We start from the raw sequence: 16,906 nt of genomic DNA, 5'->3' as shown, positions 1-16,906 counted from the left end.
CCACAACATCAAAAAAAATCACCACTGAGGAAAATTTCATCAAGCCGACAAAACAAGTCCCTTTGATGAAGCATGCATACTTTCCTGAAAGGCCAGAAAGATCCTATTACGTGGGCCTCAGGGGCTCATCACTGGGCCATTTCAGAACGTCATCTTGGCTGGTGGCTGCCTAGGCGCTCCACTGTGCACCGCGTCCTATCTTTTCCTCGCATTCTACAATCCCCGCAGCCTCCTACTGTTGCCCTCCTCCCCACCCTTATCTCCTCCTAAGTTTCGATCTCCACCACCACATATCGAAGTTGACTTTGACTTTCTTCAGCGCACGGTTGCTTGGTGCATGCAAAGTGCAAATGAAAGGCACACATCACTCAACTTGTTCACACCTGACCCAATTAACGCTTTTATAATAGCCAACGTTTGGCAGACTCATATCAGACTGATCAACAACTCGGATCATGTGATCACCTCCGGTCTATAGATCTCATTGCTTAAAACCACATGACGACTTACTTGTGGTGTCTCAGTGCAATTTGTGGGTAAGTCTGACTCACTAAACACTACAAGGTCTAAGTATGGGAAGTACTTCATACTTTACTATTGCTAGTTGAACATTACAGGGATGACTTCTCATTCAAAAGTTTTAACAACTCTGATACTGCTAACATTTAGGTTGTTGATAAAATAATCAGAAGGGGAGGGGGGGGGGGGGGAGAAGATCGAGAGAAATATCTGAGTAATTCAGAAGGATTTATATTGATGGAGGAATATGCCGGATGTTTTTTTATCATTACAATCCACTGCTTAAATTAGCTTCGATGCAACAAACAATCAAATGGAAAAATGTAACTGCGACAGCGATGGTTTTGGTCTGAACGTTGAAGACGATGCCTTCTGCTTAAATATCCACCGCTCGATTCATAGAGTGAATCGGTATCGGGAATATCGAACGACCGATGAAAGGAAGCAACGTTTCAAGTGTTGAATTATCCAGGTTCCAGTTAAGACAATCGTGACAATTTCTCCCCTCTTGATATCATAATCATCCCTAAGTATGGAAAACATGAAACACTATCTTGAGGAACTCTTCAGCCTCCCAGCGAGCGGTGCTGACTCATTGATCCTATGAACTACTCTTTTTGCCATCTGCTAAGATGGCCTATGGTGCTACCTTGATAGTATTTCCTTCTGAGTCAACCAATGTTAGGTGGGGATTGGATGCTGCCTTTGGTCTGATATGTCTCTTCAGTTGATATGGAATGCAAGGTGTAGTACCCTAGTTCTCCGACTCTTCTAGTAGAATCCTAAATTGCACATAATGTTTTAGTGAAGTTTCTGTTGCACTTGTAGGACTGTTCTACAGCGAATCCAGCGACATACTCGAGGAGCAATCACAACCAACAAATAAAAAAAAAGAGGGACTGTTTTACAGCCAGCACCATTACATCGCCATAGTTATTTCTATTGGAAAAAATGCTGCACGCACACACGCCGTTCTATCAGTCGATCTCAGCTAAGCTAAGCTAGTTCATCTGGTTTAATTTCCTGGGCAGGGTCGACGACGGAGCCGGGCAGCGCTGGCAGCCGCATCCATAGTGCAAAATATGGGTGTAGCATGCGCCAACGCCTCCCTTGAGCGTGTTCTCACAGTCCTTCTGGCACTTGGCCGGATTGCACGGCTCGGTCGGATTCAGGATAAACGTTTGACACTCTGTGCTTGCGACCACCGCCGGTATGAGATCTGTGGATCTCGAAGAAACGGTAGATTGGATCATCAGTATAGCTGGAAATGTTGCAGAATAGAACTATAAGCTATTTGTCGAAGTATGTACCTGAAGATAGCACCAGGAGGGCGAGAGCAACCAGTATGATCTGACCAGTCCTCATCCTTTTAGCGTACGAGTGTCGTAGGTATAGAAAAATGTTGATGTTTTTCACCTGATGATATACTATTCCTTATGTTGCCTGGGTGACGAAGGAGAGGGACTACACGGCCACTGGTTTTATAGTGGGTATGGTCAGGTTAATTCTGGAAACGTTTAAGTGTGAATCAGTCTGAATCAGCGTGAATCAGCGCGATCTTTAAAACTATATATACTAGTTAGTGGAGTATATCAAATTTATATGATAATCAATGTGCCATAATTAAAGCATCATGTCACGAGTAAAAGAAAAAAAAGATTTAGTCGGGGACTAAAGGCCCCGCCACGTGAGCCGGGCGCGCCAGGGCAAAGGACATTTAATCCCGATTTGTAACACCAACCGGGACTAAAGGCTAATTCTTCTATTTTTTAAAAAAAATTTGTTTCTAATTATTTCTAGTCCTTTTTTCTTCTTCAGAATTTCTAGTATTTTAGTTATTTGACAAGTTTAGATAATAACTGCACTTAATCTCTAGTTAAATTATTTACTTGTGGTTAAATTTCCCGCTCGATCACCCATCCTTCCACTACTTCAGCACCAGCATGCTTACCTTCTGAGTTTCTTCCCGTCATGCTTCCAAATGCTTCGCGCGCATGTTATTTGATACTAGTATCATATCAATCCTATTAAAATGTTTGTTACAATGTCACACTTATTTATTGTTTGAATTCCAAATATTTTTTAATAAACAAAAGTAATGATGTAATAATAATTTTGAATAAATAAATAAACAATTTTTTTTTGCAAAACCTAAAACCTGAAAATTTGAAAATCTAAAAACTGGGCAACCTTTATGGTTAAATAATAGTAATCTTTATGCAGGAAGGAATTATTAATTTAAAATTAAAAAAATCCTAAATTTCTAGCAAAAACTAAAATCTTCATGCTTTCATATTTTCATTTGGAATTTTGAGAATCTAAAAATTGGCTACCGGGTAAACCCTGACGCATTCCGATCTAGCTTTTTCCCACGATTATTTTAATATATTATACATTTTTTCCGACATCGTATGCAAAAGTTAATGCCATTTTACCTTTTTTCTTGCAAAAAAATTAAAAATTCATGATTGTTAATTTCCCCTAATAGTAGGTTGTGTAACATACAAGAATCTCAAAAGATTGTATTTTTTTTGAATTTTTCTATCAATTTCTTTTGTATTTTATAAAGCTAAAAAGGCGATCCACGGGGGGTGCGTGGGGAGCAAAAAAAACCTAGAAAGCCTTTATTCCAGGTGGCAACCTGCCGGAACCTCTTTAGTTCCAGTTGGTATTATCAACCGGGACTAAATGTTCCAAACGAACCGGGACTAAAGGGTTCTGTGACCCGTGCCGTTCGAACCGAGACTAATGTGCCTCATTAGTCTCGGTTCCTATTTAAACCAAGACTAAAACTCCTAGGGGCTTCGAACGAAAGCCTTGTTTTCTACTAGTGTGTTGAGAAATCACATCCTAAAAAGTTGTGTTGACAATGTATCAGCCTGCTTTGATGAGGTTGCCGAGTCATAGAGATGATATTCGGATTTAGAACACGGCGTGCTTATCGAGAACAATCAGGTTGGAGTTCCAGTCATGGTGTCTATGCGGCCACTCCGTTTCATAGTAAATATTAGGTTTCGCCAAAGTCAAATGTTGAAATGTTAATTTATTTTATAGGAAAAGAAATCAATGTTTATAGTACCAGATGCATACAATAGTACGCAAGTACATTTCATGATGATTCAAATAATATTGATTTGGCACAATAGATGTTGGCATTCAAGGCAGCTTTGATCAAGCCCACAGAGCCTTTCCTGAAAGGCCAGAAAAGGCCCAATACATGGGCCACAAGGGCTCACCACTGGGCTGTTCCACAGTGTGGTGGTGGTTGCTCCAGTGCGCATCGCCTCCACCTTTTCCTCGCGTTCTACGGGACCCTGGCGCAGCCTCCTCCTACTCTCTTCCTCCTCCCCGACCCGATCTCCTCCTAGGTTTCGCTCTCCACCACCGCGGAACCAACCGGAAATGGCGGCGGCGCGGCACCTCAGATCCGGCCTCCCCCTCCTCCAAGCCCACCTCGCGGCCGCCGAATCCGCCGCCGTCGCTCAGGTCCCGGCCCCCTCCCCTCGCTCCGCTTCGTTTGCCTCAAACGGAGACGCCATTTCCGTCAAATTTCGATCCCCTTAGCCGATCTAGGTTTCCCTTGTACTCCAGACATTTTTTTGGGTATTTGTTCCCCGGGATTTGAATCTGTTGTCCAGCTGAATCGCTTTCCGTGGGATTTCTCTTCTGGTTATATTTGCGGGGTTTGACGTGCTGGTTTACGACGTGCAGGTGTCAAGGGGACTCGCGACGCAGGCGTCTAAGCCTTCCCAGAAGCAGATCAAGGTAACCTCAAATCAACCGTTTGATTCGGGCAGTTGTGGTGCGGCCTGCGGATGCAGCGTAGCACCGCCAGATTTCTATCTATGTTCGTTGAGTAGCGTAGATTACTATGATGATCTATTCAACGGCATCGGAATCATGCGGCTGTTCTGTACCCGATTCCATGCCTGCGCTCACTGGTTTTCATTTCGGGTTCCATATGCCATTATGCCCAAAATGTTCTGATTTTGAGAAGCCCAATACCTTACTGATGTTAAACCATTTCATCTTCTATTCATTGTAACCTCCCTTATTGCCATCACATACTGAGAACAGTTAACTCAGCAAAGACAAAGTTCATGTTGCATTTGTTTGTTATAGCAATTGTAGCACAAAAAGGTTCCATGTCATTGCTAGATCTATTCTCTTGATCTTATTTCTTACATAATCTGTTTCCAGTTTCGGATAGTGCAACTCAGTATATTGGTTACTTCTTGGCTTTAGCTGTTATTGTTCTTCCTGGAATGTCCTTGTGACGTTGTTAGTCGTGTTCTTATTTCAAAATAGGTTCCAGAAGCTCTGTATGGCGGTACTGGCAACTACGCCAGTGCGCTGTTCCTTGCAGCAGCCAAAGCAAATTCGCTGGACAAAGTTGAATCTGAGATCCGCGATATCGTGGCGGCAACCAAGAAGAGCCCTATGTTTTCTCAGTTCTTGAAGGACTCGTCTGTGCCCAAAGAAACCAGGGTGAAGGCTGTAACTGATATTTTCTCTGAAGCTGGGTTTTCTGACGTCACAAAGAATTTCTTGCGTATGCTTCCAACCCACTCAACTTATCATGTCTTATAAAGTTTATTCTAGGTGCTTATAATAACTTTGTCACAGTCGAGAAACCAAGCTATAGCTTTTGTGCAGCATGTGAATTACTAATGTACCAACCCAAATGCATTGGACCATTTTCAGTTCTTTTGTTTCCAGTGTTGCTCTCTTAATCAACAATTTACCTTTCTGTAGAATTGTTAGCACTATTAAGTGATGATATGCATACACTGTAGAATTTAATTACCAGGTATTGTCTGCATCTAATTTTTTGTTTTATATGAAGTGGTACTGGCATCCAATGGAAGACTGAAGTTTGTTGAGCGCATTGCGGATAGATTTGTTGATTTGACCATGGCACATAAGGGGGAGGTTAAAGTTGTTGTCAGGACTGTTGTTGTAAGTTTTTAGCCCGATCTCCCACTATTTATTATCTCTTGCTACTAGAAATATTAAGTTGTTGAAGTCTTTGGTGCCTTACTGGTTTACTGTTGTTTTTGTTGATATGTCCCTTTAGTTAGCTACACCTCATTCTTTCAAGCTGAAAATTGGGTTCCATTACACATGGAGATGAGAATAGGTTTTGTTTGCAAAAGTTTGTATGCAGTTAACTTTTCATAAGTTACTGGCATGAACAGAAATTCATATCCTGAGTTGCTATAGTGGAAGTTGATCTGAAACTAATTGCACTGGCAGTACGCAGTAGGAAGCCTTTTATTTGATTGACATGATGAAACATTTTGTACTAAATGTCATCACGGGAAGTCGATATGTTTTAATTTGACAAACTCTGTTGGAGAATGCTCTTGATGAGATTATCTTTAAATTCAGATGTAACACATGTTAACGAGGAGCTATTTCATTCATGATCGCACAAGCTATTATTGTATGCCACTTTTGCTCAAACAAATTGTGAAAAAAATCACCTTACATTTTTTTAAGCTTGTGTACTTCTGTTATAGTTCCTTATTGTTTGAGAACAGTTGGTTTTGGTTGCTAACTTATCTATTTAATGCCGGTAGCCACTTCCTGAGAAGGAGGAGAAAGAACTCAAGGAGACCTTGCAAGATATCCTTGGAAAAGACAAAACTATCTTGGTTGAACAGAAGGTAGGTCCTTGATCCCCGAGTTGTGTCTTTAGTGCAAGGTGTAAGTTAATGCTGAAAACTTTCAATTGTGTTGTCACCTGCAGATTGACTACAGCATTATGGGAGGACTAGTGATTGAATTTGGGCAGAAGGTGTTTGATATGTCGATCAAGACTAGGGCGAAGCAAATGGAGTCGTTCTTGAGGCAGCCCGTTGATTTCTAACTGCCTTTTGGATCAAAAGCAGCGCCGGAGTTGAGTGGCTGTGCTGCTGAAGGTTCCCTCATGTCTACTTCTTCGACTTGGTCTTGAAATAAAAGCTTTCCTTTATAAGAGAACGGCACTATGCTTTATTTTGTCTTGAGGGCTGGAGGCCCGCTGAACAATCTTAATTTCCTTTCTGCCAAAAAAAAACGTGGATAAAACATGAAGAGAGGCCATGGAAAGTTTTTAATTCAAGTGTTTGTAATCATCTGTTCAAGTGCTCTCTTTGTTTACTGGGGTATGAAATGATTTTGATGACGATATATTTGACTGCATTTTCCATGGGACCATGAGCTTTTGAATTGAGCATCCAGATGTACCACTCCTAGATATCTAGCGGTTCAACCTAGCATCATAGTACAAACCTGAAGTGGATATATATACCTCATTAGGACACATGACTTGGATAACCCTAAATCCACAACGGCCAGAGTTTTTAATGTGTTTATAATTTTCTGTTAAAAGTTGGGGTATGAAGTAATTTGATGATGACATTTTTCAAAGCATTTTCCATGGGACCATGAGCTTTTGATTAGACTACCCAGGTCTTAGATACGGATCATATCCAGCGGTTCAATCTAGCAGCCCAGAATATATACTTGAGGTGGATATATGTACATCATCATGCCATATGACAGTTTCAGCACATAACCATAGATCTCCAAATGATTGGAATTTTACACACGACTCAGGTGTGCTGGGAATATGTCCTATTGGCTCTTCTAAAAAGGGGAACTTGCTCCTCGCTTACTGAAAGAGCTATATACACTAGTAGTCCCACAACTTGCGTGAGATGTGCAAATTAGTCCCACAACTTGCAAAATGGGTATCGCAGTCCCACAACTTGTTTTGTTGTACAACACCAGGTCCAAGCAATTAAGGAGGTGACAAGTGGGCATGTCTTTTATGCAAAAGAGGCCTTCCATTTTTTCTATTGAATTGTATCCGCTCTTCTACCTTACATTGCACGGCCCACTTGTAAGAGGAGATAATAAAATTTAATTCACCGAAATGGATATTCGAACCGTGAACCGTCTACTTGTAAGACGCATGAAGCTATCCAATGCAACACAAGGACATTTCTGTTTGTAAGTTTAAAGTAATCTTATATAAAATGTCAAACATAGCCCACGGATTTCCCCAACCGCTGGTCGTGCTAGCTATTGTTTGTCCTGCCCATGCCCAAGGCTGATAAGAAGTTCATCTAGTGCTAGGTACTACTTGGAGACGGTTAAGTTAAGTAGCTAAAGTCTTTATATACACATATCTGAAAAAATGTCTTAATATATACATGTATACGGTGGTGATGTAATCATACGTTGTGACCGCAAGGTGGCTAAAAATAAGATAAGGTGTGGGTTCCGCATTATTTACGTGCGCATGATTTTTTATGTGATCAATCCGCTGAGGCTGCACATGGAGGTCAACGAAGCGTCGGTGCCGTGTTTCGCTGGCGACTACGTCGACGACGTGGACCTCCCCGACCTCCTCCCGGCGCTGGAGGACAGGCCGGCCCTTTCGCGCGAAGATTTCATCGCCGACGCGGAACTTCCCGCCGTCATCGGTCTCGTTGAGGTGGCGAGCCGCCACGAAGCCGAGAAGGCGGCAGATTGCAAAGGAGAAGCCGTACGAGGGCCTCGTTAGCGATGACCAGTGAAGGCCGCGCCACCGCATCCGCAATGTCGCCGCCACGGCATTAGGCTCCGGTGAGCATCCGGAGCCCAGCTTTGCTATGTAACATGTCGTCGCAGCGCATTTGTTAGTTTTGGAATATGAATTGCAATGTTGAGTTATGCCGCATTTTGGATGATCAAGGTTGAATTTCAATGCTCAATGTCTCCCGCGATTATTTTTAAAAATGTACAGTATGGGTTGCTGTATCTGTTCCGCGGAGGCTTTTTCCAGCCTGCACATCGCGTTTTCCCCAGCCTATAAACAATTAGGGTTTGCTGTTTCAAGGGGTCTACTAGATATGCTCTAACACAATCACCATCAAGATTGTTTGTATTGCAGCCGCCTGAACCCTGAGCTTGCTTGATCGATCCTTAGCTGACCCTTTTAATTTTCGTTAATTCTTTCTTCACCTCTAACAAGTAGGACCCACATGGATAAAGGACCTATACGATCAGATCTGCAAGAAAAAATGAATAGATAGTTTGCTGTGAAAGATACAGCAGAAATGGTCTTGTAGCGCATTGGCTAGGGTCATGCATCCAACATGGAGTTCACGGTTCGATTCATCACACCATCGCTCTTAATTTTATTATTATCTTCTCTGACAACACACCATCGCTCTTAATTTTATTATTATCTTCTCTGACAAATGAGCCCTGCACTTGTAAGCTAGAACTGTAGATACATTTTATTAGAAAAATATGGAGGGTCATTTTGCATAAAAGACATCGCCACGTGTCACCTCCTAAATCGATTGGACTAGCTTTTGCACAGCAAAACAAGTTGTGGGACTACGGTACCCCATTTTGCAAGTTGTGGGACTAATTTGCACATCTCACACAAGTTGTGGGACTAGTAGTGTATATAGCTCTTACTGAAACAAACATCATTTCTCATCTCATTTGGCTGTTTTCCGTTGGCAGGCACTCACAACCAGTCCAACTGTCCAAGAATAGCTCTGAAACCGAACCCTTTCCGTTGCACGATACCTCCTGTACCCGTGTCTCACACACAGAAATCTGTTAACTAATTGACTCGAAGAGTCTCAAACACAAAAAAGAGGCCACACCATCACGTGGACGCACTCACATTATACGTGTGGGTTGCCCCGACGCGTTGCCTCTGGCTTCCTTGATGCGTAGACCAAACTTCGGTACACGAAACACCTAGCTCTAGCTTGGCCTATTAAGCCGGAACGAGGTGAGTTGGCTTGGAAGAATCAACGAGATCGGCCCCTCAAGTCACTACTTGAGCAGCCCAAGCAACCGGAACCTCTGCCCCGCTCCTCCAAGCAAGCCATGCAGTTAGGCCAAGCTAAGTAGCTACCCAGGCTCTGGCTAGTTTCTCCATGCCCTCTCTTCTTCCTCCTCTCGCCTCTCCGTCGCCCCCTCCAGCAGTCTCTCACCTCCGCCGCCACCGATGTCGCGGTCGTCGACGTGCGCGGCGGAGGCCGGCCTGGTGGCCATGGACTGCGTTGTGGTGTGCTGCTGCTGCCCGTGCCTGGTGCTGCAGATCACCGTGTTCCTCTTCGTCCGGCTGCCCAGGAAGGTGGTGGTCAAGTCCAAGAGGATCATCCTCAGGAGATGGCACAAAAGGAGATCGTCAGCCGCGGCGAAGAGGAGCCGCTCCCGAAGCGTCTCATCGTCTGGCATGAGGAGCCTCCAGGAGCTCCTGGACGGCACGTTCAGGAATTTTAATGGAGGGGAGTGCAGCGACAGTGCCAGCTACGGCGGTGATAGCTGGAAAGAGAGGTGCTTCGCCATGGACGACGAAAGCAGCGGGGATTGGAAAGAGAGATGCTTCGCCGTCGACGACGACGACGACGGCGACGCCGTGTGGGAGGCGCTGGTGCAGCAGGAGGGGCTCTTCTGGTTCGGGAGCTTCTGGGGCCGCACGGAGCAGGGGGATCCGGTGTCCGCGGAGGACAAGATGTACGCAGGCCTGAGCTTGCCGGTAGTCCTAGAGAGAGTTTGCGACGACTAGGCGGCACGGCCGGCCGGTTCAATCCGATCAAGCAGTTCCCAAATGAGGTTTCTACTTTCCAGTATGGATTTTTATCATTTGGGTATTGCGTTGCTTCTCGAGCTGTACATAATACGGTACCTGTATGAGTGTACCAGTTTAAGGAACAAAACCTGGATAACACAGGTTATTAACTGATCACACTGTAGAAACAGTTTTTTCTTCTTTTCTGAGAAAGTAACAGGAGCTCATTTATGCATCAGCCCTAGTGCAGACACAATCATTTCTGGCTACTACAATTATAAAAGGAAGAAACGGGGTGATACCATCTTATTCCCACCGACATGATCTACACTCAGCAGTAGGCTGTTGAACACAAAGATGCGCAGCACGATTAAGAGACAAGTCAGATCGTTGACAGCTTCGCCTCTCTGTGAGAATCATGGTCTGGGCCTAGGCACATCTGATCCTGATTTTGAAAAAAGTACAAATATCTTATTTCGGATTTTCCATAAAAAAAGCAAAAAAAAGAAACATTTATGTTAGAAACCCACTCTTACAAATTCTGAAAGCAAGTTACGAAAAGTTGCCAACTGTGCAAAAAGTACAAGATCATAAATCGTTGTGTTAAGTTGCAAAATTTGGAAATTGTGTGCATCTTTTGAATTGTTCACAAAACAAAAATGATCATATTCAAATTTTATGATTTACACGCACATGCATGCATTCATTTTCCATGTGCATATTATTTTGCATGATATTTGGAAACTTCAAAATAACATTTTCCATCTGCACTGTCGCCAGTGAGTTTAAGAAGGTGCTTTTCTCTAAACCGGCCATGTCCTACCATCTACTTGCCACCTCTTTCAAGAATCAAGGGTAGATGGTGTTGGTATGTATAAGTGAATTGCCTAGCACTTTGCATAAGTTCAGATTTTTGGTTGCGTTTGCTTGTGCATGAAGCTTGATATGTTTTTTCTTTCAATGTGTTGACCTTCTCTTCTCTTCTCTTCTCCCGGTAACACGTCAGGAGGGGTGCTGATATGTATGAGTGAATTACCTAGCCCTTTTCATTAGTTCGGACTTTGGTTGCGTTGGATTGTGCATTAAGCTTAACAGCTGGTACAATAGATCGAAGTCCAGTTGGAGTTGTTAACCTTTGGAGTTGCCCATCGGTAGTGAAGACGTGGCGATGTTGCTTCGCTGAGGACATGTTCTTGATTCGTAGTTGTAAAGTTGTTGGTGGTTATCTTTGAACTAGCCCCGATACAAGCTCTTGTTGGCGAACTTGGAGTTTCTCATGGCAGTCCACTTGTTTTATGGTGTGATAACACTGGAGCGACATTTCTTCCGCCATATACTATCTTCATGCTCGTACCAAGCAAATTGAGGCTGAATTTCACTTTGTTCACGGTTAGGAATGTACAGGCAAATGCATGATCATCCACATCTTGGAATATAGTAATGGTCCTTTTTTAGAGAGAAATAGAAATGGTCTTGACATGTGACAGCGCCTCCATCATGTATAGTTGTATACTAGTACAGCTGATGATTGTTTCTTGCTTGTCAGCTCCAGGAGACGAGGAGTACATACGACTCCACAAGAGCCCATCCAAATCAAGCTACACGAGGCTAACACGGCCGATGTGATCTCCACAAAGGGCCGCGATCTCAGGCGCCGGACACGGGGCCAAGCAAGCTAGCTTCCCGTACGCCGGAACGACGCGACCTGGCCGTGCCCACATGCGGCGGCATGCCGGGGCACCACCGCACGTGCACGCAGGTGCGGCTAGCTTCGCTCAGCCGACACGGCTTCGGCCCGCGTTCGCCGAGGGCGAGGAGATGCCCGCGGTCGCAGAATCTCTCGTGCGCCGCGCGCGCTGCCAATCGCCTTGGGGCCTTGGCCGACGAGTTTCCTCGCGCGCTCGTGGCGGCAGCCGGAATCCTTCGTAAGCCGCGCGCCTCGGTGCCTCATGGCCGACGCCATAATCTGACGATAACTGCTTTGAGATTAGTGAGCTTTTTGGCATTCATCTATTGTACTACCTCTGGACTTATTTAATTGACGCTAACCACATGGTAATGATATGCATGGCCATGCCTCCTTCCGCGTCGATTAAATCCGACCGGAGGGAGTAAAACTAATAGTTGAAATATAAGTGAAATTTTATGAAAATGAACTGAGACGTGGGTAATGTTAATTCAAAGTTGGGCACTTGCGTGCCTTTTATCTAAAAAAACGTGGGTAACGTTCTGAAACATTTTGGCAAAAATAAATAAAACTGCCGACATCAGTGCTGATGTATGTTTCACAAAATAATCGTATTTCAATTATGTTTGAGACCAACAGACATATCGAATAAGTATTTTAAACCCATAACTCTGTGCAAACTAAGTTTCGGAGGTTAGAATCCCAACACTAAAATAAACCAGCTCATCCGCGCTCAAGTCCTAGACTTTGCAGGGTGTTTGCATTTACCTGGATTTAACCGGCTTTGTCGTTCGTGCTCTCAACTTACCAATCAAATCATGGACCTGTTTTCTATAGCATGGAAATGAAATTATAAATTGCTACTCCTACTGTCATATTTAATGTCTATTGGTGGAAGATGACATGCGTTGATCGACTTATAAGGCCTGAATGATAGCGTGGGGATTAAAAGGAGAAAATGTTGGGCTTCCTCACGTGGATTTCAAACCTAGGACCTATGGACCGATGGCCTGGCTCAACCACTATGTTAAGTTGATTCTTTTGTTCAAGAAGGGGACTTTTTCCATACGATGCCGCCATGAGAAGGTTGTCTCGGTGCGTCGCCGAAGGTAAGATGCGGCTGGAGTTGAGCTTGGTGGGGTGCCGGATTTGGGAAGCCTGCAATGGCAGAGGTAGGCATGCATTGAGGACCTCCGTGAGAGGAGCATCACACGCGATGTCGTTTGGCAAGAGCCGAGTTCCTGGTGGCTGGGTCCTGTCGAGGAGGGCCGTCCGGGCGGCTACAGAGCACTTGCCATTCCCAAGGTCACCGTTGTCCTCCTAGGGTGTCGGTCCACCCAAAATCTTGCAAAGACGTCGAGCCTCCCCAAAGTTTGGAAGAGACCTACGCCGTCGTGTACACATCCCCACCAAGAGGTCACCGTATTCCTCCTCGCATGCCCCCAGCTCAGCCTTCTATACGCATCCCTACTTCTGAGGTCACCGACACCCCCTAGCACACCGGTACAACCTAAATCTCCTTCCTCCCGCCAAAGCTCGTCGTCCTACCCTATTTCGTCTCGCTTGTCGCCTTAGGTGAGCTCGTGGGACATGGATCCAAATCCACTTTGCCCCGCCATTGGTTATTAGAGACGTTGATGAAGATAAAATTTGGGTCCCACTGCCACCTCAGCATCCAACAAATTTGACTATGGTATGTATATTGACTAGTGGGCCCCTCTAATCCCGTCCGGGATCATTGGTTTCCCGGTGCACCAAATAGCTCCAGTTTAGTTTAGGGGTTTGACTATTTCTCAGTCGACTGAGAACTAACTTCGTTCTCAGTCAAATGATATCAAATATCAGCTACAACTCATATTGCAACTCTTGACTAGCACAAATCATGATGCAAATCAAATGATGTAGGACTTAACTGAGCACGAAACTAGTTCTCACCTACCTGAGAACTAACAAATCCTTAGTTTAGGTGGAGTTTAGACCAAAGTTGATAAACGCAGGGTGCAAAAAACATGGATTAAAATTCAGGGTCCATTTCACCGAACCTAAAATATAATTTTCCCTCTATAAAAAAAATATAATTTTCCCCAACAACACACTGCGATTTAAACAGAAATAACCCTTTGTTGCAACTATAGCACAGACTGACCCTCCGGGCAAACTATTTCACCCATCTAACCCTTTTGTGTGGCGCCCCTCCCATGGACGCCACACATGCACCTGTGGCGCCAGTGCCTGCGGCGCCACTCCCCCAGCCGACGTGGCGCCCTCGACGCTGACCTGGTGCGTCGATCCGACGTGGCAGCATGTGTGGCGCCCCTCCCATCGGCGCTGATACGTCTCCGACGTATCGATAATTTCTTATGTTCTATGCCATATTATTGATGATACCTACATGTTTTATGCACACTTTATGTCATATTCGTGCATTTTCTGGAACTAACCTATTAACAAGATGCCGAAGTGCCGGTTCTCGTTTTCTGCTGTTTTTGGTTTCGAAATCCTAGTAACGAAATATTCTCGGAATTGGACGAAACGAAGACCCGGGGGCCTATTTTTCCACGGAGCTTCCGGAAGACCGAAGAACACACGAAGTGGGGCCACGAGGTGGCGACACCACGTGGCGGCGCGGCCCGGGGGGCCCGCGCCGCCCTATGGTGTGGCCCCCTCGTCCGGCCCCCGACTCGCCCTTCCGCCTACTTAAAGCCTCCGTCGCGAAACCCCCGACGCGAAAAACCACGATACGGAAAACCTTGCGAGACGCCGCCGCCGCCGATCCCATCTCGGGGGATTCTGGAGATCTCCTCCGGCACCCTGCCGGAGAGGGGATTCATCTCCCGGAGGACTCTACACCGCCATGGTCGCCTCCGGAGTGATGAGTGAGTAGTTCACCCCTGGACTATGGGTCCATAGCGGTAGCTAGATGGTTGTCTTCTCCTCATTGTGCTTCATTGTTGGATCTTGTGAGCTGCCTAACATGATCAAGATCATCTATCCGTAATTCTATATGTTGTGTTTGTCGGGATCCGATGGATAGAGAATACCATGTCATGTTAATTATCAAGTTATTACACATGTGTTGTTTATGATCTTGCATGCTCTCCGTTTCTAGTAGAGGCTCTGGCCAAGTTTTTACTTTTAACTCCAAGAGGGAGTATTTATGCTCGATAGTGGGTTCATGCCTGCATTGACACCTGGGACAGTGACAGAAAGTTCTAAGGTTGTGTTGTGCTGTTGCCACTAGGGATAAAACATTGGCGCTATGTCCGAGGATGTAGTTGTTGAATACATTACGCACCATACTTAATGCAATTGTCTGTTGCTTTGCAACTTAATACTGGAGGGGGTTCGGACGATAACCTGAAGGTGGACTTTTTAGGCATAGATGCAGTTGGATGGCGGTCTATGTACTTTGTCGTAATGCCCAATTAAATCTCACTATACTTATCATGTCATGTATGTGCATTGTTATGCCCTCTCTATTTGTCAATTGCCCGACTGTAATTTGTTCACCCAACATGCTTTTATCTTATGGGAGAGACACCTCTAGTGAACTGTGGACCCCGGTCCATTCTTTTAATACTCGAAATACAAATCTGCTGCAATACTTGTTTTACTTGTTTTCTCTGCAAACAATCATCTTCCACACAATACGGTTAATCCTTTGTTACGGCAAGCCGGTGAGATTGACAACCTCATCTGTTACGTTGGGGCAAAGTACTTTGGTTGTGTTGTGCGGGTTCCACGTTGGCGCCGGAATCTCCGGTGTTGCGCCGCACTACATCCCGCCGCCATCAACCTTCAACGTGCTTCTTGACTCCCTACTGGTTCGATTAAACCTTGGTTTCTTGCGAGGGAAACTTGCCGCTGTGCGCATCACACCTTCCTCTTGGGGTTCCCAACGGACGTGTCAACTACACGCATCAAGCAAATTTACGGCGCCGTTGTCGGGGAGATCAAGACACGCTGCAAGGGGAGTCTCCACTTCCCAACCTCTTTACTTTGTTTTTGTCTTTCTTTATTTTATTTACTACTTTGTTTGCTGCATTATATCAAAACACAAAAAAATTAGTTGCTAGCTTTACTTTATTTGCTATCTTGTTTGCTATATCAAAAACACAAAAAAATTAGTTACTCGCATTTACTTTACTTATTTCATCATGTTTCCTTTTAATTTTACCACAAAGAACATACCGGTAGGACAAGGGTCTATAATTGGGAGGAACAATATAGAAGAATTTTTCACCCATGTTAGTACCGTTGAAGATTTTGAAGATAGACACTTGGTAGAACTTGCTCCTACTTATGAAATTGCTGCTCGCTGCTTTAGTTCGCTCTGTTGGAAACTAAATTTGTTAATCTAAATACTATAATCCAACACATGTTTCTTACACTTGGTGATATGGAAGAAGGGGAAAAGAAAGATTTTGTTTTAGAAACCCTTCTTAGAGAATTTGGTGGTCTAGCAAGAGAGGCTAGAAAGGTCTTTGCTAAATTTAATATGCTTGGTTCTCATACTAATTTTGTTGGTCTCCTTGAAAAAATGGATATGGATAGGATAAGGTACACTAATAATGCTAATGATGGTGGGGAGATCAAAGCACCAATACCATGTAAACTCCTAGCTATGAATGATGCACTAGATGTAGGATAACGTTGCATAGAAAACAAAAAAATTTCCTACCGCGAACACGCAATCCAAGCCAAGATGCAATCTAGAAGACGGTAGCAACGAGGGGATATCGAGTCTCACCCTTGAAGAGATTCCAAAGCCTACAAGATGAAGCTCTTGTTGCTGCGGTAGACGTTCACTTGCCGCTTGCAAAAGCGCGTAGAAGATCTTGATCACGATTGCTTCCGGCGCCACGAACGGGCAGCACCTCCGTACTCGGTCACACGTTCGGTTGTTGATGAAGACGACGTCCACCTCCCCGTTCCGGCGGGCAGCGGAAGTAGTAGCTCCTCTTGAATCCGACAGCACGACGGCGTGGTGTCGGTGGTGGTGGAGAAATCCGGCGGAGCTTCGCTTAAGCGTGCGGGATGTGGTGGAGGAGAGAGACCGCTAGGGTTTGGGGAGAGAGGGGGTTGGGCGCCGGCCCTCTAAGGGGTGCGGCCAAGGCTGAGGCTTGAAG

General features: G+C 44.8%; 2 protein-coding genes across 2 annotated transcripts; both read left to right on the top strand.

The window, feature by feature from the left end:
* The first annotated feature begins 3,858 nt into the window (after nucleotides 1–3,858).
* On the top strand, nucleotides 3,859–6,712 carry LOC124692971 (ATP synthase subunit O, mitochondrial). Its single transcript, XM_047226413.1, has 6 exons — nucleotides 3,859–4,005; nucleotides 4,231–4,284; nucleotides 4,828–5,071; nucleotides 5,366–5,478; nucleotides 6,102–6,188; nucleotides 6,272–6,712. The coding sequence occupies exons 1-6, from the start codon at nucleotides 3,922–3,924 to the stop codon at nucleotides 6,389–6,391; spliced, it is 702 nt and encodes a 233-aa protein (XP_047082369.1). The 5' UTR covers nucleotides 3,859–3,921; the 3' UTR covers nucleotides 6,392–6,712.
* A 2,811-nt stretch (nucleotides 6,713–9,523) lies between these two features.
* On the top strand, nucleotides 9,524–10,087 carry LOC124690561. Its single transcript, XM_047223931.1, has one exon. It carries the CDS (start codon nucleotides 9,524–9,526, stop codon nucleotides 10,085–10,087), a length of 564 nt encoding a protein of 187 aa, XP_047079887.1.
* Nucleotides 10,088–16,906: the final 6,819 nt, after the last annotated feature.

This window comes from Lolium rigidum, chromosome 2 (assembly GCF_022539505.1).
Source record: "Lolium rigidum isolate FL_2022 chromosome 2, APGP_CSIRO_Lrig_0.1, whole genome shotgun sequence".
NCBI lineage: Eukaryota > Viridiplantae > Streptophyta > Magnoliopsida > Poales > Poaceae > Lolium > Lolium rigidum.
The sequence above is the reverse complement of the archived record's forward strand: the minus strand, read 5'-3'. Positions and strand labels throughout refer to the sequence as shown.